Raw genomic sequence first — 24,421 nt, 5'->3', positions numbered from 1 at the left:
TCTTATCTTGCAAGTTGCACACATGTGCAATATCTTTAAGAGAATACATTCTCTTAAGATAATCCCATGCATTGTTTGCGTGTTCGGATTTAGCAAGACTTTAACACTTCTCAATGTCAATGCTACTAACGAGCCAAGACATAATCTTGGCATGTCCCATTCTCCATTCATTCAAATTTTTCTCATAAGTGGTCATTGCTTTATTTTTCTCAACCTTCGTAAGAAGTACCTCTTTCTCACCTTCTACTTTGGTAAGGATTAATTTGGGTTCTAGATCGGTACCATCCACTAATCCCCACAACCCTTTTCCCCATATAAGATGCTTCATAATTGAAGCTCATGTTACATAGTTTGAATCATTGAGCTTAATGGGTTTTATTGTGACATTTTCTTTGTCATCCATTTTTGCAAGGATAAGACAAAATAAAAGAATAGAGAAAGAGGAGATAAAAGAACGAGAGTAAGGGTGAAAGTCACGAACACTCTACCACCAAGCAAATGCCACCAATCACGAGCACTTCGAATAGGAATTGCAAGAGAGCTTCAACACTTTCAAATTTGGAGTGACACACTTCCCAATGTACCAAAAATAATTTCAGCTTGATCACTAAGCTCTGATACCATGTAAGAAAATGAGTTCCTTCAAAGATGTTCACTCAATCACCAATAGCGGACACTCAAGCGAGTTCCAACAAAATACCAAAATGAACACTCAAAGAACCACAAAATGGGTTCTCTCACAAACACCTACTAAAGAGAAATAAAAACAAGAGATAAAAAATAATGATTTTATTTATCTCAACAAATGCAAGATGCATTACCTTGTAGTAGGGCTTTGCCCCATATTTATACACAAGTGAAGGAGGCCATAGAGAGTCGTTGAGACCCCAACGACTCTAAATAGAACCGTTGAGACACCAACAGTTCCCTATGTTGACTAGTTTAAATGCAACCAAAAAAGAGAAAAACCTTAAAGAGACTATTCCTAGTTACATTATCTATGACATATGTCTATATATATATGTACATTTATATCTATGTATATTTATATTTGTTAACAGACACAAACCTACTAGGTGCCTTGAATATCCTAGTTGATCTTCTAATGCTAGGTTTTCCTAAGTTTTGTTTTTTGGAATACCTTTCTAAGGCACATGGAGGATGATCAACATTATGACAGGTATAGACTTGAATATCATGATGAGGTTCAATAACATTCTCGTGCACATCATTATCAACATTATCATTCTCATGCACACAAAAATCAACTTTATCATTCTCATGCACATTATTATCATGAATATCAACATTACCATCATGTTCATTTTGATCACAATCACCATGCTTATTAACTAAATCAAAGAGAAAGTACTCATAATTTTTCTTGTACTCAAGTTTAACAAATCCATTTTCGTTTTCGAGAAAACGTAATATTTCTTGAAACATATAATTTGTCATTTTTGATGTCATGACACCTATGTGCTTTTTTTTTTGGTTTTTTGCAAAACCTAACAAAACACATGGAATGACTTTTTGGGAAAAGTTTATCATTTTTATTGGTGAGCACAAAACATTTACAACTAAAAATCCTTAATCTTTTATAATTGGGACTAATTTTGAATAATTTTTCAATGGGAGTTACATTATTTAACGAGAAAGAAGGCATTCTATTGATTAGGTTGGCCGTTGTAAGAGCGGTCTCGACCCAAAAGTTCTTAGGAATGTTTTTCAAAATAAGAACAATTATTGTGGTTTCAATGATATGACAATATTTTCTTTTGGCTAAACCATTTTGTTGGAGTGTTTTTGGGCAAGGTCTTTGATGAAAAATGCCATGTTGGTCAAAATATTTTTTAAAATCATTGGATAAAAACTCTCCCTTTGAGTTTGTTCTAAAAATTTTAATGTTAGTCTTGAAATGATATTTGACAAGATTATGAAATTTTTGAAAACAAGAGAATGCATCACATTTGAGTCTAAGGAAATATATCCAAGTGTGTTTACTATAGTCATCAACAAAATTCACATAATACGAAGCACCACCTTTAGATATTACGAGTGCAGGACCTCATACGTTCGAATGCGCCAATTCAAATGGCTCTTTAGAGACAGTTGATTACACAATATCTTCGTTCTTGAAGGCATTCTTCTTGAGTATTATCCTCCATAGTTAACTCTTCCAATGTTTCAACTATAGTGGGGATACTCTCCCTATGAATTATAGTGAATTTGGTTGTCTCAAACTCGGGCCTAAGACCATTAATAAATTGATAAAAGTGTTCTGCTTGAATTTGCTTCTTACAAAGCTCTATGTCCATCAAATAATGAAATTTAGGCTCAAGAAGAGCGAGTTCATACCAAAGGAGGGACATAGATTGTGATATTCACAAATGCTCATATCCCCTTGCGCTGTCGTCCTTACTTTGTCTTGGAGATTGCACACGTGCAATATTCTTGAGAGAATACATATCACAAAGGTATTTCCAAGTTTCATTGGCGTAGTCAAACTTGGGCAAACTTGAGCATTTGTTGATGTTCACACTATTGATGAGCCATGACATAATTTTTAAATGACCCATCTTCCATTCCTTCCACTTCTTTTCATACTCCGTTACCACTGTATTCATTTTTTCTCCTTGGAGAGCCACCTCCTTCCCATTATTGACCTTGGTGATGACTAATTTAGGTTCCTTTTTGAAACCATCCACTAGCCCCCATAGACCTTTGCCCCATATGTGGTGCTTCACAATGAATGCCCACATAACATATTTGGTGTCGCTGAGTGTCACTGAAATGGCGGCTATGGTCTCCTTGTCATCCATGGTGGCAAAAAGATGAACACAAAGAAGATAAGATGGTAGAGGAAGCTCGAGCACACAAACACTTTGATCTCAAGATCTTCAAGAGCACGCGATCTGCAAGCACACGATCACACGATCCACAATACTCACGGTCACACGAGCACTTCGATCTCTAGATTTTTAAGGTTCAAGAGTACGAGGCTCTGATACCATGCGATGAAGTAGGAAGGGAGCACATACAAAGCCACTAAGGGCATAAACACTAGCCAAGAAGGCCAATAGCACAAGCAACTAAGGGCAAGAGAACACTCACAAAGTAAAAAATATTAATTATATTAATCACACTTAAAATGCACAAAATATGAATTAAACAATAAGAGGGGAAGGTCCCCTATATATACACACAATGGAGGCCAACTAGCCATTAGACTAGTCTAACGGCTAGTCAACCTAAGTTGATTAATATACAAAAAACAAAACAAGAGAAATAAAAAAAGAAAGTAATTCCTATTCTACACAACTAAACAAATAAAAGATAATATAATATATATGAAAAAGGTGGTAGCTGTACAACCCTTAAGTGCATAGCTGCCTGTGCAATTGCGCTGGCCGTCCATCATGGGGCTTGATGGATGGCCAGCGCAATAAACCCTAAAACATGCTATCTGCACGTTTTAGCATTTTAGCAGTGGTTTTTGACCGGCGCTAAAGGTCCATTAGCGCAGTCAAAAACTGCCGTTTTGCCCCTTTTCGCATTTTTTTGTGGCTGTCCGTAATGCCTGTTATGGACGATTGGATGGCCACATGCATTCCATCGGTAGCTGCCCAATTAAGGGTTGTGCTGCTACCACTCACTCAATATATATATATATATATATACATACATACATTAATATGTATACACATGTATACATATATATAATATGTACAAAAACAATTATATAATGTACATTTAATATCTCTCTCTCCCCTCCCCTCAACATCTTCCATTGTTGTGTCATTAAAATGGAGATGAGTTTCATGCACTTTCTTGAGGCTTCCATTCTCTTTTCGTATCAGATATTCTTTAATCTAATCAAATTAACTGTATGATATTATCTACTTGAGAATATCTTGATTTTGTAACACTCACAACACATTTGAGAAACATAATAGGTAGTATTTTATTTTTTCTCCCCAGGTGGCTGAGGACCTTTATCAAGCTGGATTCATCAGTTATCCCCGAACAGAGACTGATAGTTTCTCGGTTAACACAAATTTACATGTTGGTAACAGTGCTTTTAAAAAGTAAAGTTGTGTTTCAAGTTTCAACATCCATAGGGTGGTTTTCAGTTTGCACACACGTTGATTACATCTCTGTATTTTATTCTTGCCTCTATAGCTATTCACCATGAAATGTTGCATGTTTTTGAAATGTATATTGTGCATTCCATATGTTTTAGCAGTCATTTCCAATAAAAGACACTGATAAACAACAAACTGCACATGTCAAAACCTTTAAAAGTTGACTAACTCAAGTACTTGTTAGATTGAATGCACAATTCCTAGAGGTGATGTCATGCACTGTTTTCTATTAAAGTTGCAGACTTACCACTTTTACTATCTAATATGAAGTTCAGAGCAGAAATTTATGGTGACAATTTATATATTATCCGTACAAGATGGTTTGGGACATTGTCATAGATATTGCTGATATTTTGAAAATATCATGATATTGTTGTGATATGGTAAAAAGTTAAATAGGTAAAATATCACAGTATTTCCAAAACATTTAAAATATTTTTGATAATATCATGATATTATCCTTCAGTTTTTTACTTTTCTTACATTTTAAACACGATTTCCCTCCTTTATTCTTTTCACATTTAAAAAATGTCTATCTCTTTTATTTACATTATGCTTTAAAATGCTTGGGCTTAGAAGAGTCTCCAAATTGAATTTTAAGATTGCTACAGCATATTTGTTGCACAATGGTCCTGGATATATCATGGGGGTTATCCATGATAAGTGGAACATTGTGTTACAGAGTTTTAAATTGACAATGAGATGCTTAGTGAAACTGTCCTTCCTCTCTCTCTCTCTCTCACACACACACATGCTCTTTCTCCCTCTATATATACACATACACATACACATACACATACACATACACATACACATACACATACACATACACATACACATACACATACACATACACATACACACACACACACATATATATATATATGTATTTATGTAAATAAATGAATAATATTTTATAGATAGATTCACATGTCCGGGTGGCAGCAGCTTGAGGAGAAGGTGCTGACATCTTCATTCTGTTGAACAGTGTAATGGTTATGTATCATATGTATTACTAGTCCCTTGTGCTACTCCTTTACCATGTTTCTCTGTACATAGCATGATTTCATGTAGTTATGGGGTCAACAAATTTTATCTGTTAGTGGCATCTAGGGTGTCGACTTCCATAAAGTGTATTCTCTCTTCAGTTTTACTTTCTAATGAAGTTGTTCTTTACTTCTTCTTTGTGCCTTCTTTGAGAAACCCTAATGCACGATTCTACTTCGAATATGGTGTTAGAGCCATTGCATATTCAACAAGAGGTCATCTGAGATTGGAAGGAGAATATCAAACGCTTCATTCTGGGACTGTTAGCATTTCTCTTGTGGGCACAGTTCTCAAGATTCTGACATTAGCATGTCTCGGTGAAGGTTGCAGTTTGCTTGATTTGATTTAGGGCTTTGATAGCGGATGATTTTATAAGATCACTGAATAAGAAAATGTGGTAATCAGACATATATCCGATTTTCTACAAATTTTTCAATATTTTGAGTTTTATGGTGAATATTGTTTAGATTTGATATTTTTGGTTGTTCTGATTTTATCGGTGGAGTTGGGTTGCCCTAAAAGTTTCCATTCAGGTTGTTTTTATGCTTGAAGACTGTTGGGTGTGATTTTGGTGCCTTATTTTGTGATTTACAGGAAGTTTTGAGATTTCTTGGAATGTATATGGCTAGCGGTAAATGAGTTAGGTGCTGTTATAGCTATTGAGTTTGAGAATGACTTGTATTGATGCAAGTTTGGTCTGTTAAACATGTTGAATACATACTTTGGGTACTGAATGCATGAAATATGAAGGAAATCAACTGTTTTGTGTTTTGACCCACTCTGCTTTGAACTTCTGTAGTATGATTGACTGCTTGGGTTTGTGTTTTTGTGTATCAATGGTCTGCTGAGCATGTTTAATGCATGTTTTGGGTATTGGCTGCATGAAATCCGAAGCGTATTCACATTTTTGAGTTGTGACTCATTGCCTCTTGGGTCTTGATAGTGTAATTGAGTATTCTGTTTTGGGAGTTTTTCATAAGATATATATTGACTGCGTATTGTGAAGCTGTTCTCTATATAGCATATTTGGCTTGTTTATGCTGCTTTGGCATCTATGTGCAGCAAGTGATACTGTTGTTGTGGCTGCTGCACATCGTCTGGCTCCTTGGCATTGGTAGTGCTTTGTGGGGCTATTTCACTTTGTAGTTGGGAGGTTTGAAAAAAAAAAGGAATTTAGATTGTCCTAGTGAAGTGGTAAGAGATAGACTATACATATTGGGTTGATTTTATGACAACCGTAATTGTTGGAAAGGGGCTTGGTGGAACCGAAGCCTACAAATGATGATTATATGAAACTATTGGAAGTGTTCCGGATTGAGCCTTCGGAATGGGGCATGTGCAGTGTGGAGCTCTACTGAGTAGAAAATGCATTGAGTGTAGGAACATGCGGTATGTGTTGGCTTGATCGGTGATGTGCGGTGGTAGCATGACATGCGATAGGCAACAATATTATCATTGGTGCGACAGTGTATGGTGGCACAAATATGGAATGCTGTTTGGTTAATCAACATCAGTGGATAAGAGGATGTTGCCTTTGGAGCTTTGGTTAAGGATCTCTTGACTTGGTTGAATTTTTCACGCACGCCCAGCGTTTGGATGCACGGGAGTGCGTGTGGGTTATGGCTAATTCCTTCAGGTATCACCTTAGGTGATTCAAACCGAGTATGGTGACTTGAAGCTAGGCGAGTAAATGCCTAGGGGTCGATGAACGAGTCTGGGTGGTGCTCTTCGCTATGACATACAATCATCAACCAGTCTTCAGACTGGGGTCGCAAGGCCTTGTCCCTTCTGTGGCGAGGTTATTCTTGGGCGTTCCCATTGAGTCGCGATATGCCCCATGGCATGCGAGGCTAAGGCATCCGTGCACTTGCTAGCCGGTATGGGACGACTATGCACATAAGTGGCATGGACAAGATAGAATACTCATTTGGAGATGTGCTTGATCAGCTTCCGTGAGGCGGCTGTGCACAGAGCCAATGAAATGATTTAGCACATGGAAAAGTGTTGGTGCACAACCTTTGGCCGTTAGGCCAGTCAGACTGGGCAGTCTTGCGTGTCGAGGGTTTGCGAAAAGATCTATGCCCGTGATAGGACAAATTGATAGTAAATAATGCTTGAGTGAAGGCTTGGATGTTAGGTTCAGTAGAACAGAGGATCATTATGAATATCTCAAAATTTCAAGAGGCTAAAAAAGTATGGGCATATCTCAAACAAGTTTACAAGCAAGAGAATCGGGCTAGCAATACTAGCTCACTAAAGAATTAAATGGTATGCGTCATGAAACAAGTCATTTGAATTCTATTCTGACCTGCAAAGAGTTTGTGATGCACTTGTACTCATGGACTGCAAAATAAAATGCGAGAAGTGTGCAATGTGTGAGAAGTGCACCTGATGTCAAACTTGTTTGGAGATTCTTGATCAACGCAAGGAACCATCTTGGGTTATTTAGTTCCTTATGACACTTCGACCAGAGTTTGATGGGGTTCCATATTGCATCAACCTCTTTTGCCCTCAGTCACCAATGTTCTAGCAGAATTGATTGCAGAAGAGACTAAGATAAAGTCTTTTGGAACCTACTCATCTAGTGTCAATGTTATGGCAGTTCCTTGGCAGTCTGATGGCAGATTTGGTGGTAGAGGTGGTGGAAGAGCTGGTAGAAGAAGTGACTTGAGGTCTATTCAGTGTCACTATTGTAAGGGCTTTGGTCACATGAAAAACTCTTGCCCAACTCTCAATAAAAAGAAAGGTGGAGCTTATGCAGTATCTTTTGATGGTGACGACACTAAGGCTAAGGGTGATCACACTGATATTGGTGTCCAGTCTGTTGTTCATGAGCTGAGAGATCCTCAGAACAATCAGGTTGTGGTCAACTTCTGTTGTTGGAGAAGATGCAACAAATTCTGTAGCTGCAACTCCTTGCTCAGTCAGCTGCTGCCTCCTCTCCCTCTGCCTCCTATCCAACTCCTTGCTCAGTAGCTGCACATGGGGTGTGTTGGTGCTTTTGTGCATCCGTTTGACATTGTAGTTGCGGTCTGAGTGTGTATAGATGGATAAGGAGAACATACATATCTTTCCCGTGAAGTTTGATGGGACAAACTTTGCCTATTGGGCAGAGTTTATGCGAATGGTGATTACGGGGTATGAATACATTGGCTTCTTGGATGAGACCAAGTCTAAACCTAATGCAGATGATGCCAACTATGAGACAAGTGTAGTAGATTTGGAAAGGGACAATGCCAAGGTAAAATCATGGTTGTTGAGGTTAGTGGAATATAATATTTTATTGAATATCATAAAGTACGAAATTGCCAAAGATGCTTGGACTTATTTGAAGCAAGTGTATGAGTAGTGTAATTGGGCAAAGATGTACCCATTACAAGAGCTGTAGTCTCTAAGGCAAGCGAGCAAGTCCATTCATGACTTCACTTTCAACAAGCATCAGATGCCTTGACATCTATGTTGGAAATTTTGAGGTGTTGTAAATGCAATGGGTGTGCTGAATGAAAAAATCGGGATGTTGAGGCCAAAGACCAAAAGCAAGTGATTGATTTTCTTACGGCACTCGTTCCGAATTTGATGGTGTGCACAACAACACTCAATCAGTCCTTTCTCCTTACCATGGTGCAGACATTGGGTGAACTTCTTGCAGAAGAGACTAAACTCAAGTCTCTTTGTAGTCAGCCTTCATCCGATAGTGTGCTTGCAATGATCCATCAGTTTGGAGGTTGAGGTGGAGGTAGAGCAGGAGGTCGGTCTAGTGGACGATGTGGTGGCTTGAGCTCCATCAAGTGTCGTTACTGTAAGAGCTATGGATACATGAAAAATTCATGTCCAGTGCTCAAGAAAGGTGGAGTAGTAGCTTTTTTTGTAGAGGAATATGGCTCCAAGGAAAAGCCTGATATATCTGATGTGAGCAGTATTGGTTCTCAGGCTAGTGCACCTTCCTTGTCGAGCTCAGCTGAAATTGTGAGCAGCACCCACCATCAGTTGGAACCGATGCAAAAACAACTTCAACTTCTTGCGCAGTCTGCCAGTGCCTCCTCTACCTCTGGCCCCTTTATGGTGTTCATGTCATGAAGTGGCACGAAATCTGAGACATAACCAATGAAACACAAAAAGGGACTAAAGCATAAAATAACCAAAAATAATGAATAACATAATTGTACATTCACAGGAACGAAAAAATTAAAATTAAAATTAAAATAAATAATTTTATTAATAACAAAAAATGTACAAAGCATCCTCACTACAATACACTCAAGCACACACCCTATGTACACCCATCCGCTCTCCCTTTACAAATGAACACACCCACAAAATATATGAGAGAGAAAGAGGGAAAAAGAGGACTAGGCCAACGACTAGATATGGTCAACATAAACTGACCAAGACAAAGATAAAAATAAAAATAAAAATAAAAATAAAGAGAAGAATACAAAAAAGGGCCATTTAAATAATGACTAAGAAATAAACAAATTGAAATTCCTATTCTACCCCTAACAGTATTATTAAGTATACTCAATCTATAAAACACCCAGTCTGTTGACTAAACACCCAATAGATATACCTAGAATACAAAAAAAAACAAAAGAAATAAAAGGGAAATGATATATGAAAGGAAGTACAAAAGATATACCAAGTACACTAGGTATACATTTGTATACATACCCAACAATACATATATCTTAACTGTTCATTAGTCATAAGTTTTGCATTGCCTTTTTGTGGTTGGCATTATGGTTCATTGCCACCACAAGTTTTCAATCAGATAGCAGCTTTGAACTTACTCAACTTTTGGCAGTTGGAACAGCAAGTTTATTCCGTCGTTGACCCGAATAACTGAAGCAGATGTTAAGTTGATCCATTTGGTATCCATAAGTTACGTGCACTGGATCCACATTCAAAGCCAAAGATCACTTTGATCATATAGCCCATTGTTCTATGCTTGCTACCACTTCCATTGGGCTTACCCTTTTTTATTTTGATAGCCTTTCTTTGATAGTCTGAATCAGTGTTTTAAAACTCGCCGAGTCAACTCGTTGACTCAGCTGACTCGGCTCGGCTCGCCCCTCCAGCGAATCAACCCGGCAAGGCAAACTCGGTTTGCCAAAACTCGGGCTTGACTCGGCCTGACTCGGCTTGACTCGGCTTGACTCGGCCTGACTCGGGCGAGTTTTGGGATGTTTGAAATTTGTTTTTTGAGTTTCAAATTACAGTTTCGAAATATATAAGTACATATATTTTAACAAGGGTTACCCCCAGATTTTGTATAAAAAAAAATAAAAATCATTTAAAGATAAAAAAGCATTTAAATCCATAGAATAAAATCACCATGTTGTTCGAACTACTGTTCACCCTGTGTTATCAACTTATTCTAGCAAAATATTTTAAAGAAATGATTCTCACTATATATGGCGGGTCAACTGTGCCTATGGGAAGTCACATTTAGGTTTCATCATCCATTTGTTATGTGAACAAGCATTGCACATATTCAAATATTAGTAGTCTTTTTATAGTTGTGCCATTAATATATTTCCTTCATAGTTTTATAGATGAGAAAATTGCTTATTTATGTTGATATTGGGCATTCTGTAAACTTTCAATATGCACATATATCCCTGTTTTACATTTATGGATTTGTTAGAGAGGGAATTAAAACTTTTAAAACAAGCTAGCATATATGATTGGCCATTTTAGGAACCTTAGGTAGTAGCAGACTGAACTCATGGTGACCAAATCCTCTAATTCAAGTCATGAATTAGTCAAAGTGCTTGTATAGATATCAAATTCAATTATTCAAGCAAACCTCTATAGCTCTTTGCAGTTGTTTTTATATTCTTACAGACACTTGGAGACTATGTTAAATCAAAAACATGGTTTCAGACAAATTATATATTGTTTTTCTTTTAAAATCAAAAGTTAACAAAACCCGGTGCGAGTCACCGAGTTGACCCAACGAGTCACGAGTCAATAAAGAACGAGTCGAGTTCCGAGTCACGGGTTTTAAAACCTTGGTCTGAATTGGTTTCAATCTGATTTCCCTCGATTAAGGCAGTGTCACATTGCCAGTCCAGCTTTCACATTCTATGCCCTCATTAGGCTTACAATCGTAGAACTGTAGTTGCTGTTAAAATATGATGTATATTTATATATATATATATATATCTATATATATAGATTACGACACATACACATATATATGATGTATATATGTCTATGTGTCTATCTACATATATAAATATATATATTTATTTTGTAATACCCGATAGGGGTAATTTTGTCATTTCACCTGTACACGCATATCTTTGATATGCTTTCTTTTCTTTCTTTTTTTCCTTTATTCTTTTTTATTTTACTTTTTACTTTTTCTTTTTTTTATTTAGTTGAGAGGGGTCCACATAGAGTCGTTGGACCCCTCCAACGACTCTATGGGAGCCCCTCCTTGGGTCCCTTGCTGTGTATAAATAAGGGGCATGGCCCTTGTTAAAAATAAAATTGTATCCAAATACCCAATAAGGGTATTTTTGTCTTTTACCATACAGCTTAGGCACAACAGTCATATTTATGATTGTTGTGCACAACAGTCAAAAATATGACTGTTGGGCACAACAATAAAAAATATGACTGTTGTGCACAATAGTCAAAATATGACTGTTGGGCAGCAGTCCAACTAGACGTTGGACTGCCACCCAACAGTCATAATAATGACTATTGGAAGGCAGTCCAAAGAGCTGGACTGCCTCCCATGTGTTGGAGTGAGGCTCTATAAATAGAGCCTCACTCCCTTGTTATTCCTCAATGCTTTTAGAAGCATTTGAGGGTTTTCTCTAGAGTTTTTTCCCATCTTATAGGCTTGTATGCCTCTTGTGCTGTTTTGTATTTTTATCTCTTTTGAGATTGTATTTGGTCCATTAGTGACCAACTTTAAGTGAGTTTATTAAAGCCCTTTGTTGGCATTGTGTTTGTTTCCCTATTGTTCTATTGTACCTTGTTTCATTACATGGTATCAGAGCATTTTTCCAAGTATACAATCTTCACATACAAAATTTTAATCTTTACAAAATTTTTCCAAAAATGAAAAAAGAGATAGTTTGGATATACTTGGGTGTCCTAATCTTTTATGCCAAAGATCTATATTAATGTCTTTGACATGATTACAAAATGAGTATTTTGGTAAACACAGGAAATCCATGTAGTAATGGTCTTCTCGCCTATGGCCTTGCCTAATCAGCTTCCCTGACTGGAGATCCTGCACCCAACACGCCTTATATGAGAAGAATACTTTACAACCATAGTCAACAATTTGAGAGACCGAAAAAAGATTCAAATCCAGTTTGGGAATGACTCTCACTTTTGGAACAAAGAATTTTTTTGAAATATCATCAAGGTTTCTAAGCTTTTGACTTTTAAAGAGGTACCATCGGCAGTTGACACACATGAAAAATATGATTTAGTGCAATCAGATAATAGAGACTCATTATGAGTCACGTGGAAAGAAGCACCTGAGTCTAGAATCCAAGAGGTCTTACCTGGAGGAGACGAGGAAGAGATGGCAGCTCCGGATGTAGAAGGTGCAGCCTTAAGAAGTTGTGAGACGGCTTCTGCTATTTGAGCAAGATTTAATTCATTGAAGCTGCCCCCTTTTCGTGCTTCTTGAAAAATATAGCAAACTCTCTCCTAAAGCCATAAAATGTGTCTTTCTTGGTTATGCTGATAATAAAAAAGGATATCGATGTTATGATAAAACAAATGATAAACTCTATGTTTCTAGAAATGTTACCTTTCTAGAAAATGACAGTGGATTTGATTTTGAAGTTCCTAAGAAAGAATCCGAGTATGCTTTCTTATTTGATTTGTTACCCAATAAAGGTATTAGTAATGATATTGAAACCTTTGAGTCTATTAATGACTCAAGTAGTGAACCATCTCAAGATTTTCTTCAATACTCTAGACGAAATACTGGGGAGCATCCATGTGCCCTTGACAGATATAATCAATTAACAAATACTGAAGAAACTAGTGTTAGAAGGTCAGAACGAACACATAGGCCTCCAACTCCAAGTAGGTTTGTCTCATATGAATCCTTCTTACCAAACTACAGGGCATGACTTCTAGCCATTCATTCCTATCATGAACCATCCAACTTTAACGAGGCCAAAAATATAAACGAATGGGTTGAAGCCATGAAAATTGAATTAGATGCATTACATAAGGCTCACACTTGGGCAATTCAACCTCTTTCTATCGGAAAGAAGACAATAGGGTGTAGATGGGTGTTTAAAATTAAAACAAAAAGTGACGGGTCTTTTGAGAGATATAAAGCAAGACTTGTTGCAAAAGGATATTCTTAAGAATATGGTATAGATTATGAAGAAACCTTTGCCTCGGTAGCTCGTATGACTACAGTTAAAACTCTAGTTGCTATAGCATCCATTCGAAAATGGCCGATATATCAGTTAGATGTTAAAATTGCATTTTTGAACGAAAACTTAAATGAAGAAGTATATATGGATCCTCCCCCTGGTCTGTCTATTGAAAAAGACATGGTCCTTCTTCTTCAAAAAGCCCTATACGGGCTTAAACAAGCCCCTAAAGCGTGGTATGATCGGTTCAGTGGTACGATATTAAAACTTGGATTTAAATCTTGTTACACTGACACTGCTCTTTTTGTGAGATCTACAGGTACCTCATTGATCATTCTTTTTTTGTATGTTGATGATATGATCATCACAGAGAATGATCAAAAGAAAATTGAAGCTATTAAAATTTTGCTTAAAAAATCTTTTGATATGACTGATCTTGGTTTTTTGAGATACTTTTTAGGAATTGAAGTAGCCTACTCACCAAGAGGATATATTTTATCTCAAATCAAGTTTGCAGCTGATATTGTTGAGCGTTCAGGAATCACGGACACAAAATATGCTGATACTCCTGAAGTAATAAATGCGAAAATGCGAGCTGAAGATGGAGTATTATTAGATGATCCAATCCCTTATCGACAACTTATTGGATCGTTGATGTACCTGTCCATTACAAGGCTAGATATTGCGCATGCCGTACATTCTGCAAGTCAATTTCAACATGCACCCACAACCGTCCACATGAGTGCAGTATTAAGAATAGTTCAATATATCAAGAAAATTATATCTAAAGGACTATTCTTATCCTCTTTTTCATCTTTAAGTCTTATTTCTTACACTGATTCTGACTGGGGAGGAGATCCCAATAACCGTCACTCAACTACTGGCTTTTGTGTATTTTTAGGTGATTCTCTCATTTCTTGGCGATGCAAAAAACAACAGAAAGTGTCTTTATCCTCTACGGAAGCTGAGTACAGGGCAATGACTACCACAACCACTGAAGTTGTGTGGATGAGAGCACTACTTTCCGATATGGGTGTTGATGTCTCAGAACCTTCAAAGCTATGCTGTGATAATAAAAGTGCCATCTATATAGCCAACAATCACACATTTCACGAGCGAACAAAACACATTGAGATAGATTGTCACTATGTTTGCGAAGAATATTTGAAGGGGACCATTACATTGCCATATGTCCAGTCCGAATTTCAGATTGCAAACTTCTTCACCAAAGCTCTTCCACTACCTCAATTTTTGTATCTTCTTAGCAAACTTTCGGTGATTTTCCCATAAGTTTGAGGAGTGTTAAAAATAAAATTGTATCCAAATACCCAATAAGGGTATTTTTGTCTTTTATCATATAGTACAGTCCACTAGGGACTGAAATGTAATTTAACATTATAATAAATAAATAAACTGCCATACAACTTAGGCACAACAGTCAAAAATATGACTGTTGTGCACAACAATCAAAATATGACTGTTGGGCAGCAGTCCAACTAGACGTTGGACTGCCACCCAACAGTCATAATAATGACTGTTGGAAGGCAGTCCAAAGAGTTGGACTGCCTCCCATGTGTTGGAGTGAGGCTCTATAAATAGAGCCTCACTCCCTTGTTATTCCTCAATGCTTTTAGAAGCATTTGAGGGTTTTCTCTAGAGTTTTTTCCCATCTTATAGGCTTGTATGCCTCTTGTGCTGTTTTGTATTTTTATCTCTTTTGAGATTGTATTTGGTCCATTAGTGACCAACTTTAAGTGAGTTTATTAAAGCCCTTTGTTGGCATTGTGTTTGTTTCCCTATTGTTCTATTGTACCTTGTTTCATTACAGCCCCATGTATTCTTCAAGCTTCTTGTGAAGCATTCTATGAGTGAAATATGTTTTTTTACCTCTTTGTGTGTTTGACCACTTTTTGTGGTTTATTTTGCCCACTTGTGGCCTCTTGTGTATGTGCGTGCTTCTGTGCTTTCGCTTGGAGACTTCGACTATTTCATTTGGCACTTCATTACATGGTATCAGAGCCTTAGTGAAGAAGGCTTCATCGGATCCTCTCTTGACAAGTAATACCTCTCCTCTCTGTTGTCTTAAAAATTCTTTTTCTATAAATGGCCAACAAAGATGCAAAAATCGATCTCTCATTCAAATTGGATGGGACCAATTACCGCATGTGGGCGGTCGCTATGGAAAATAATCTCAAAGGTAAAAAGCTTTGGGGTTACGTATGTGAAACCATTCCGGAACCACAATTGAAGTTAACTAAGTTTGAAGCAGATGAGGAAAAAGCATTGAACGAAGAAGAAAAAGAAAAGGCTATTCTTGATTACTCTTCTAAAATGGAAGATTGGGAAAGTGAGCATGCTAAAATCTTAGCATGGTTCATGAATAATGTCGAATTGAAGATTTGTGCAAATCTTGCAAAATTCAAAAAGGCTAATGAAACTTGGTTTTTTATGAAAGACATGTACACCCAAAGAGACCTTGCTAGGCATTTTTTTCTACAAGAAAAGGTTAGAGCTACCAAGCAAGGTGATATGAGTATTAGGGACTACTATAGTGCCCTATCCTCTTTATGGGATGAGCTTGTTCTTCTCGAACCGCAATGGGAAGGAAGTCCTATTGCCATGAGACAAGAGCAAATGGAAAAATAGAGGTTCTTTCAATTTATTCATGGGCTTCGTCCCGAATTTGAGCAACTTAGAGGATCTCTTCTTCATAGGGCCTCTACTCCTCTAAGCGATATTTTGGCCAACTTATGTCAAGAAGAAACCCGTTTGGCCTTGAAAAAAGATGTTGATGAAGTGCATGCCGTGTTTAGACTCGGCAACAATGTAAGATCATATAAACCACCACATTTTTGGAAGAATAATGGTGGTGGAGGAAGAAAAATCATTTGTCATAATTGTAATGAACCGGGCCATATTCGTCCCGATTGCCCTAAATTCAAAAAGAAGGTGACTTCCGTGGGGGAAACTCTTCCAATCATCATTGAAGATTCAAAGAAGGATGGTGACATAAAGGAGTCCATCACTCATCTAACCGAAACTCTTCAACAATTTATAAAGATGAACGCTCCTCTTCACCTTCCACTTCCGGTGCCGCCATCTCCTCCTTTCCAGGTATGACTTCTTGAATTCTTGACTCGGGTGCCTCTCCATATGACTCCAAATGCATCACTTTTGTCAAAACCAAGTCTCAATAAATTCAAATCATATGTATCCACCGCCGATGGAACATCTTTGAATGTTGAAGGCATTGGAAACCTTGAAAAAACTTATGACCAAAACAAAATTTTTTTTGTTTCGAAAATCCGAATTATTCGAAAACTTAATTTAAATCTTTTTTCTGTCTCTCAAATTATCGATTTTGAATGTAATGTCTCGTTTTCACCAACCCATTGCTATGTGCAGGATCTCCGGTCCGGGAAGCGAATTGGGCAAGGCCATAGAAGAGGGGACCTTTATTATATGGATTTTTTGTCTTTGCCATCCAAATCATTTTGTAATCATGTTCAATCCAAAGATATTGAGACTTGGCATAAGAGACTTGGACACCCTAGTATTTCCAAGTTGTACCTTTTTTTGTTTTTGGAAAAATTTTGTAATACAAATATATTTACATGCAATGATTGTATTCTTGGGAAAATCCACTCTCTTTCATATTCACATAGTAATTTCGTGTCAAAAATGCCTTTTGAATTTGTGCATTTCGATGTATGGGGACCGACACCCGTTATGTCCAAAGGGGGCTATTCTTACTATGTTTCTTTTATTGATGATTTTACTAGATACACATGGGTTTACATTATCAAGAATAATTCCGATGTCTTCACTAATTTTAAAGAATTTCACGCTCTTGTTCACAATATAGCCATTTTTAGATCTGACTCAGGAGGTGAGTACATGTCTAAAGATTTTCAAAATTATTTTAAAACAAATGGAATTTTGCACCAACGATCTTGTCCTAAAACTCCGCAACAAAATGGTCTTGCGGAAAGGAAACATAGACATTTAATCGAAACCACAAGAACTCTTCTTGTGTCTAAAATGTTCCTAAAAACTTTTGGGCCGAAGCTCTTCTTACCGCAACATATCTTGTAAATCATATGCCCTCTTCTTCTTTAAAAAATGTTTCACCCTTTGAAAAATTATTTAAAATTACTCCAGATTTTAATAGACTAAGAATCTTTGGTTGCAAATGTTTTGTACTTAGTCAAGGACAAGATAAGTTGTCACCTAAAGCTCTTGAATGTGTGTTCATTGGCTATGGTGAGAATAAAAAAGGCTATAAATGCTATGATATTCGAAACAATAAACTGTATGTGTCGAGAAATGTAAACTTCATTGAAGAACAAAATGATTTCGATATCCACACATCTAGGGAAGACATCGATTATTCTTTTCTATTTGACTTAGCTCCTAGAATTGAGTCCCCTGAGGCAATTATTTGTGATACTACTTGTGATGGCATCTTACATTATAATGATATACCACAACATGATAATGTTTCCCAAAATGAAAACCTTAATGATATAAATGTATATGCCCGGCGGTTAGGAAATGAACATCAACCTGCTATTGACAGATACTCTCAAGACTTCTCTTTAGAAGAATCTATTGACAACGATCCACCTAGGAGATCTTCTCGTACTAGTAGGCCACCACAAAAATTTGTGTCTTATGAATCATTTTCTCCAAATTATAGGGTTTGTCTCATGTTAATACATTCGTATCATGAGCCTACCTCATTCAAGGAAGCTAAAGATCATTCACATTGGATTGAAGCTATGAAAATCGAATTAGAGGCTCTTAACAAAGCCCAAACCTGGAGCATTATTCCTCAACCTTTGGGAAAAAAGGCAATTGGGTGTAGATGGGTATATAAAGTCAAAACCAAATGTGATGGGTCTCTTGAAAGATACAAAGCTCGCTTGGTTGCAAAAGGCTACGCCCAAGAATTTGAGATTGATTATGAAGAAACCTTTGCTTCTGTAGCCAGAATGACTAGTGTACGAACCCTAATTGCTTTAGCATCCATTAAACAATGGCCGATATATCAACTTGATGTTAAAAATGCGTTCCTAAATGGAACTCTGTGTGAAGTTCTTATGGACCCTCCGCCGGGTCTTGAAATTGGGAAAGAAAATATTCTAAAATTGAACAAAGCTCTCTATGGTCTTAAACAAACACCAAAAGCTTGGTATGATCTTTTTAGCAAAGTAGTTCTTGATAATGGTTTTTCCTCATGTTACACAGATACTGCTTTGTTTGTTAAATCTTCTAATGAATACATAACAATTTTGTTGTTATATGTTGATGACATGATTATCACAGGTAATGATAAGAAAGGTATTGACCTTATTAAAAATATTCTTAAGAAAAATTTTGATATGTCTGACCTGGGTTTTCTAAGGTATTTCTTAGGAATTGAAGTTGCGTACTCTCCCAAGGGGTATGTTCTATCTCAGATGAAACTTGCCTCTAACATTATTGCTAGGTCTGGGCTGACAGATGACAAAAGGGTGGAGACTCCAGAAGTGATCAATGCCAAGATGCGAGCCAGTGATGGCACTCCTTTAGCAGACCCTACGCCTTACCGTCAATTGATTGGATCTCTAACATATTTATCTATCACCAGGCCGGACATTTCACATGCAGTGCATAGTGCAAGCCAATTTCAGACTGCTCCTACTACTACTCACATGGCAGCAGTAATGAGGATTATCAGATACTTAAAAAATTCCATAACTAAGGGAGTATTCTTATCCTCTTCTTCACCTTTTACTTTACTTGCGTATACTGACTCCGATTGGGGGGGGGGTAACCTCGATGATCGTATTTCTACCACAGGTTATTGTGTGTTTCTTGGTGAGTCACTTATCTCCTGGAGGTGTAAGAAGCAGCATAAAGTTTCTCTCTCATCTACCGAAGCAGAATATCGTGCGATGACCACTACCACAACTGAGATTATATGGTTAAGAAGCTTACTTAAAGATATGGGTGTCTCATTCTCAACTCCTTCAAGGCTGTGTTGTGACAACAAGAACTCTATCTATATTGCTAACAATCACACTTTTCATGAACGAACGAAGGATATTGAGATGAACTGTCATTATGTTCGTGATGAGTTCTTATGGGGCACCATTCAACTCCCATATGTTTCTACCGAATATCAGTTGGCGGACTTCTTCACCAAAACTTTGCCATCGCCTCGCTTCTACTTCCTCCTTAGCAAACTTTCGGTGATTTCACCGTGTGTTTGAGGGAGGGTGTTAAAATATGATGTATGTTTATATATATATATATATCTATATATATATATATATAGATTACGACACATACACATATATATGATATATATATATATGTCTATGTGTCTATCTACATATATAAATATATATATTTATTTTGTAATACCCGATAGGGGTAATTCTGTCATTTCACCTATACACGCATATCTTTGATATGCTTTCTTTTCTTTTTTTTTTCCTTTTACTTTTTACTTTTTCTTTTTTTATTTAGTTGAGAGGGATCCACATAGAGTCGTTGGACCCCTCCAACGGTCATAAATATGACCGTTGTAGGGGCTCCAACAACTCTATGGGAGCCCCTCCTTGGGTCCCTTGCTGTGTATAAATAAGAGGCATGGCCCCATGTATTCTTCAAGCTTCTTGTGAAGCATTCTATGAGTGAAATATATTTTTTTACCTCTTTGTGTGTTTGACCACTTTTTGTGGTTTATTTTGCCCACTTGTGGCCTCTTGTGTATGTGCGTGCTTCCGTGCTTTCGCTTGGAGACTTCACCTATTTCATTTGGCACTTCATTACAGTTGCTACCAGTAACGCAGGTTTTCCCATTTTTTTTCTTTTTAATTGCAGAGCTGTCACTCGTTGCTTGGTATCTTTTAGTGTGAGCATTTGAAAATTCTTTTAACTGTTTAATATTGCATGCTGTATGATTTTTCTGGTGCTTTCGGATCTATGGACTCTTTGTATAAATAACAAGTTTTGTTTCCATATTGGAAACAGACAATAGTACAGGAACAACTGGGGCATCCTTCTTGGGGTTCATATGCTCAACGCCTTTTGGATCCAGAGTCAGGTCTTTGGAGGAACCCTGGTAATGGTGGCCATGATGACAAGGCACATCCACCCATTCATCCAACAAAATTCTCAGCAGGAGAAACCAGTTGGAGTCAAGATCATAATGCATGTTTTTTCTCTTTATTCTGCAATCTTTTTCCTTATGGGAGGAACACAGATGTTCAGGTGAAACTCATTTACTAAATAAAAGTTTTAATATTGCAGAGATTATATGAGCTTGTTGTCCGCCACTTTCTTGCATGCGTTTCGCAACCTGCTGTTGGTGCTGGGACAATGGTTGAAATTGACATTGCTGGCGAGTCATTTACAGCATCTGGTCTAATGATACTTGCAGTATGTATTTTTATGCTTGTTTTTACCAAGTGGAACCAAGCGGGGCCACAGTTGCAGGAGGGGATTGAACTTGCTTCCAATTAAAGGCCCCTCTGCTTCTCCTTTCCTATAATCCTTTTCTTGTCCTAAATGAAGTGGATTTAGTTTTCATTTCTAACATTTGTATCACAAAATTGATACCCTAATAGCAAAAAAAAGAAAAATAAACCTATAAAAAGATTGATAATCCATGTTATTGTATTTTGCGATCAAATTTTTTCTCTTTCAAAATGGAAAAAGATAGAATGCTTCATGTCATTGTGTCACTTTCTGTTCTATTCTATTCTTTGATTGTATGAAAATATTTCTCCATCATTTTAACACTAGGAATAGGTTTTTATGTTATATTTTAAAATTTACCTTTAAAATAATTAGAGTGCTTATGTTATTATTCAAAGTTTAAACAGAGAGGTCATAAAAATTAGAAAGCATGTTTTTTTATCTTTTTTATTTAAAAAGAATGTAAATGATTTTGGACATATGTTTGGATGCACCTGGGACAGTCAAATGTGTGTCGTGTGCTTAACTGCGTCCATCAATTTTGTGGTCGTATCATCAGTAACATGTGGCAAAATAACATATCCCTGTGAATTAGGCCAAGGCCAATCTTTGCTTGTTTTTTCCATTGCACGTGAGAACAGCTCATTTCTGTTCCTTGGTGGAGCTGGCAGTGTAGATCTGAGCTCTTAACATGCATAAGCCAAAGTCTGAAATTCTTTTTAGTTAATTAAGCTACACACACATATAAAGCACATACATATATCACTTGATCTACGTTCGTTCACATTGCATCTGTTTGGATTTTGCGATCCAAGTTTCATTTCCTGGTTTAGGTGTAAACACTTAATAGCTTTGTTTGAAGGTGGTGTTTGTATTGCTAAGGATTAGGTGGTTCTAGGAGGGCCTGCTGAAATTGGTCTCGGTTTGGTCTGTTCTTACCAGGTGGAACCAAGCACGATCCTGATGATTATTGTCATAGCATGATATCAAGTTTCATCATTAATTCAAGCTCATCAAATTTTTAATTAATGGAGAAAATCAATAGCCTGTGCATGTTTGAGCAAGCCTTGTGTTCTGTTCTTTAGTTGGAATTCGTTTTTCTGATGCCATAACAATGAAAGTGTTCTCTTCTACATTTGATAAGCTGTAACCTTTAGAAGCAATTAGTTTGAGTGTTGGCTAATTCTAAAGGGCATGGTTGCTCCTTTAGTTTGCAAAATATTCTTATCATGATCATTTTTGCTACAGAAAAACTACCTTGACGTGTACAGATTTGAGTCTTGGGGTGGTTCCACAATTCCAGTGTACCAACTCAGTCAGCAGGTTTGTGTTCATTCAATTTGTCATTACATTTGGCCTTCTTATGTTGGAAAACTTGAAAGTGTGCTCCTCGTGGCTATATGGTAGTTGGTCTTTATGATTTCTCCTGTCATACCTGTGTACTTTTTAACAGTGACGCCTTTAGTCATCCATGCAGGTTGAATCTTTGATGTGCTTGTTGCTTCAGTATGTCCACCTCTTGACATTCATTGCTGACTTCTATTATTTTACATGTATTTATTTTGTTAAGCACAAATATGCATCATTCTATGTTCAAGTAAGAGATCAACATTTGTCTCATGGTTGCTGTATCATCAACATATAGGAGTGGGAGAGTCCTACTTTTTGCTAGTGTTCAAGACAAATAGTTCTGTATTCTATCAACTTTGCTTTGCTAGTATTCGAGATCAATAGTTCTGGATTCTATCAACTTTGCTTAAACCTACATGAAGTTCCCATTGTTTAAGCCAGTTGAATGTGAAAGAAAATGCACCTTTTTGGTATCCGGCTCTTCTGCTGGTTGCTGGAAGGGAGAGGAGGGAGAACCACAGCAGCAAATCAATAAGCCTCCAATACACTAGCCCTATTTCTTTACGTGAACTTATAACCACCAGATCGGGTCAGGTCTTAGACTCTTCAGTCCAGACCCGATATTATAAAGATAGAGATACGTAGATCTGGACCCGTATATGCATGCAGTCCAATCTTAATAGTCTCCCTCAAGTTGTGCATGGTTTTGTATCATGGACAACTTGCCTTTTAAAAACAAAAAATGGACGCTAGTAAGTCCCTTAGAAAACAAATCTGCCACTTGATCAGCCATGGGAACATAGGCTGGTTCAACTTCTCTGTCTTCCACCTTTTGTCGAACAAAGTGTTGATCAATTTCTATATGTTTGGTACGACTGTGATGAATGGGGTTGAGGGCAATTTTTATGGCACTCGGATTATCACAAAAGAGATTAGTAGGTGTTGAGATTAAGAGGTTTTAAGTTTAAGTTTTCTTAAACTAGAGGTTATTTGATATTTAGTGTTTAATGAGGGACTTGTGTAAATTTTTACATTGGCCTCTCTCTATTTAAACATAGAGATTAGCCCTAATCAAATTAACGAGTTCTCTGAGCCGATCTCTCTCACTCTTTCTCCTCTCCTCTCTTCTCGTCTCGTCTCGTCTGCCTCGACTCGGGTGCTCATTATTGAAGTCGCAACATGGTATCAGAGCTTTGAATCTCGGGAGCCTCAAAACATGATTGTTCTACACCAAATCGTAAACAGGTGTGGGTTTTTTTTTAATTGCATAGATTTGATCACAGATCTGATGTCTGACTCACGTCATGACACAGATCTGTAATCAGATCTACAGATCGATTGCGGCTGGGAGTTACGGAAGAGCAGGCGTGCTTTTATATGTCGTGGAAAGTTTTTTTCTTCTCAGGCATGATTTCTGTGCAATAGTAGCAGCCTGTTAATCAGTTTTTTTTGTCATTTCTGTGTCGTGGAAGCAGCAATCATGATTCTTGTTTTTTGTGATTTTTTTGGCAGCTGTAACTTGTGTGCCGTGGAAGCAGCATGTTAATATTAATTTTTTTTCTGTGTCGTGGAAGCAGCAGGCATGATTCCCTGCTTTGTGGAAAGTTTTTTTTGTGTGGGAAGCTTTTATCTACTGTCGTGGGATTTATGTGTTGAGTACATGTGCTAAAATCTGACCATGAACAAGTCGTCATGTTGGACGCTGTTCTGGCTTTCTCAGATCTATATTTCTGAGCTGTTTTACCAATTGTATCTGACGTGGGTTGAATAGTCAGGTGCGGTCGTGGTATTGGCTGATGCGTGATTGTGAAACACGCTACTTTCTATGTCAATTGTAGCCTATCGTGAATTTTATTTTTGGTGTGGCAAACTTTGTCTAGTCGTGGACTTGACTGACGTGTGATTATAAAACACGCTGTTCAAGTGAGTGAATCTGATTTTTTGTGGCAGCTGCAATAGCATTAAATATTCAGTATGGGTGAAACTTCGAAATGTGATTCCAAAATTGAACATATTGGGGAGTATAAGGCTTTTGCAAATCCCTTC

At 37.2% G+C, this 24,421-nt stretch overlaps 1 protein-coding gene across 3 annotated transcripts in view; it reads left to right on the top strand.

Moving 5' to 3' along the window:
• Window positions 1–24,421, top strand: part of TOP3A (topoisomerase 3alpha) — a 148,529-nt gene that overhangs the window by 21,910 nt on the left and 102,198 nt on the right. For all 3 annotated transcript variants that reach the window (XR_016431952.1, XR_016431951.1, XM_090006501.1), the window contains exons 8-11: window positions 3,982–4,065; window positions 20,579–20,758; window positions 20,858–20,986; window positions 22,274–22,348. Coding sequence is in view for 1 of the 3 variants with exons in the window: in XM_090006501.1 (XP_089862627.1) it covers window positions 3,982–4,065; window positions 20,579–20,758; window positions 20,858–20,986; window positions 22,274–22,348 (468 nt within the window). In the remaining 2 variants the exon portion in view is untranslated. The remainder of the gene's footprint in view (window positions 1–3,981; window positions 4,066–20,578; window positions 20,759–20,857; window positions 20,987–22,273; window positions 22,349–24,421) is intronic.

Source organism: Nuphar pumila, chromosome 5 (genome assembly GCF_984573655.1).
Source record: "Nuphar pumila chromosome 5, dmNupPumi1.hap1.1, whole genome shotgun sequence".
Classification (NCBI taxonomy): Eukaryota; Viridiplantae; Streptophyta; class Magnoliopsida; order Nymphaeales; family Nymphaeaceae; genus Nuphar; species Nuphar pumila.
Note: the sequence above shows the minus strand (reverse complement) of the source record. Positions and strands in the feature narration are given on the sequence as shown.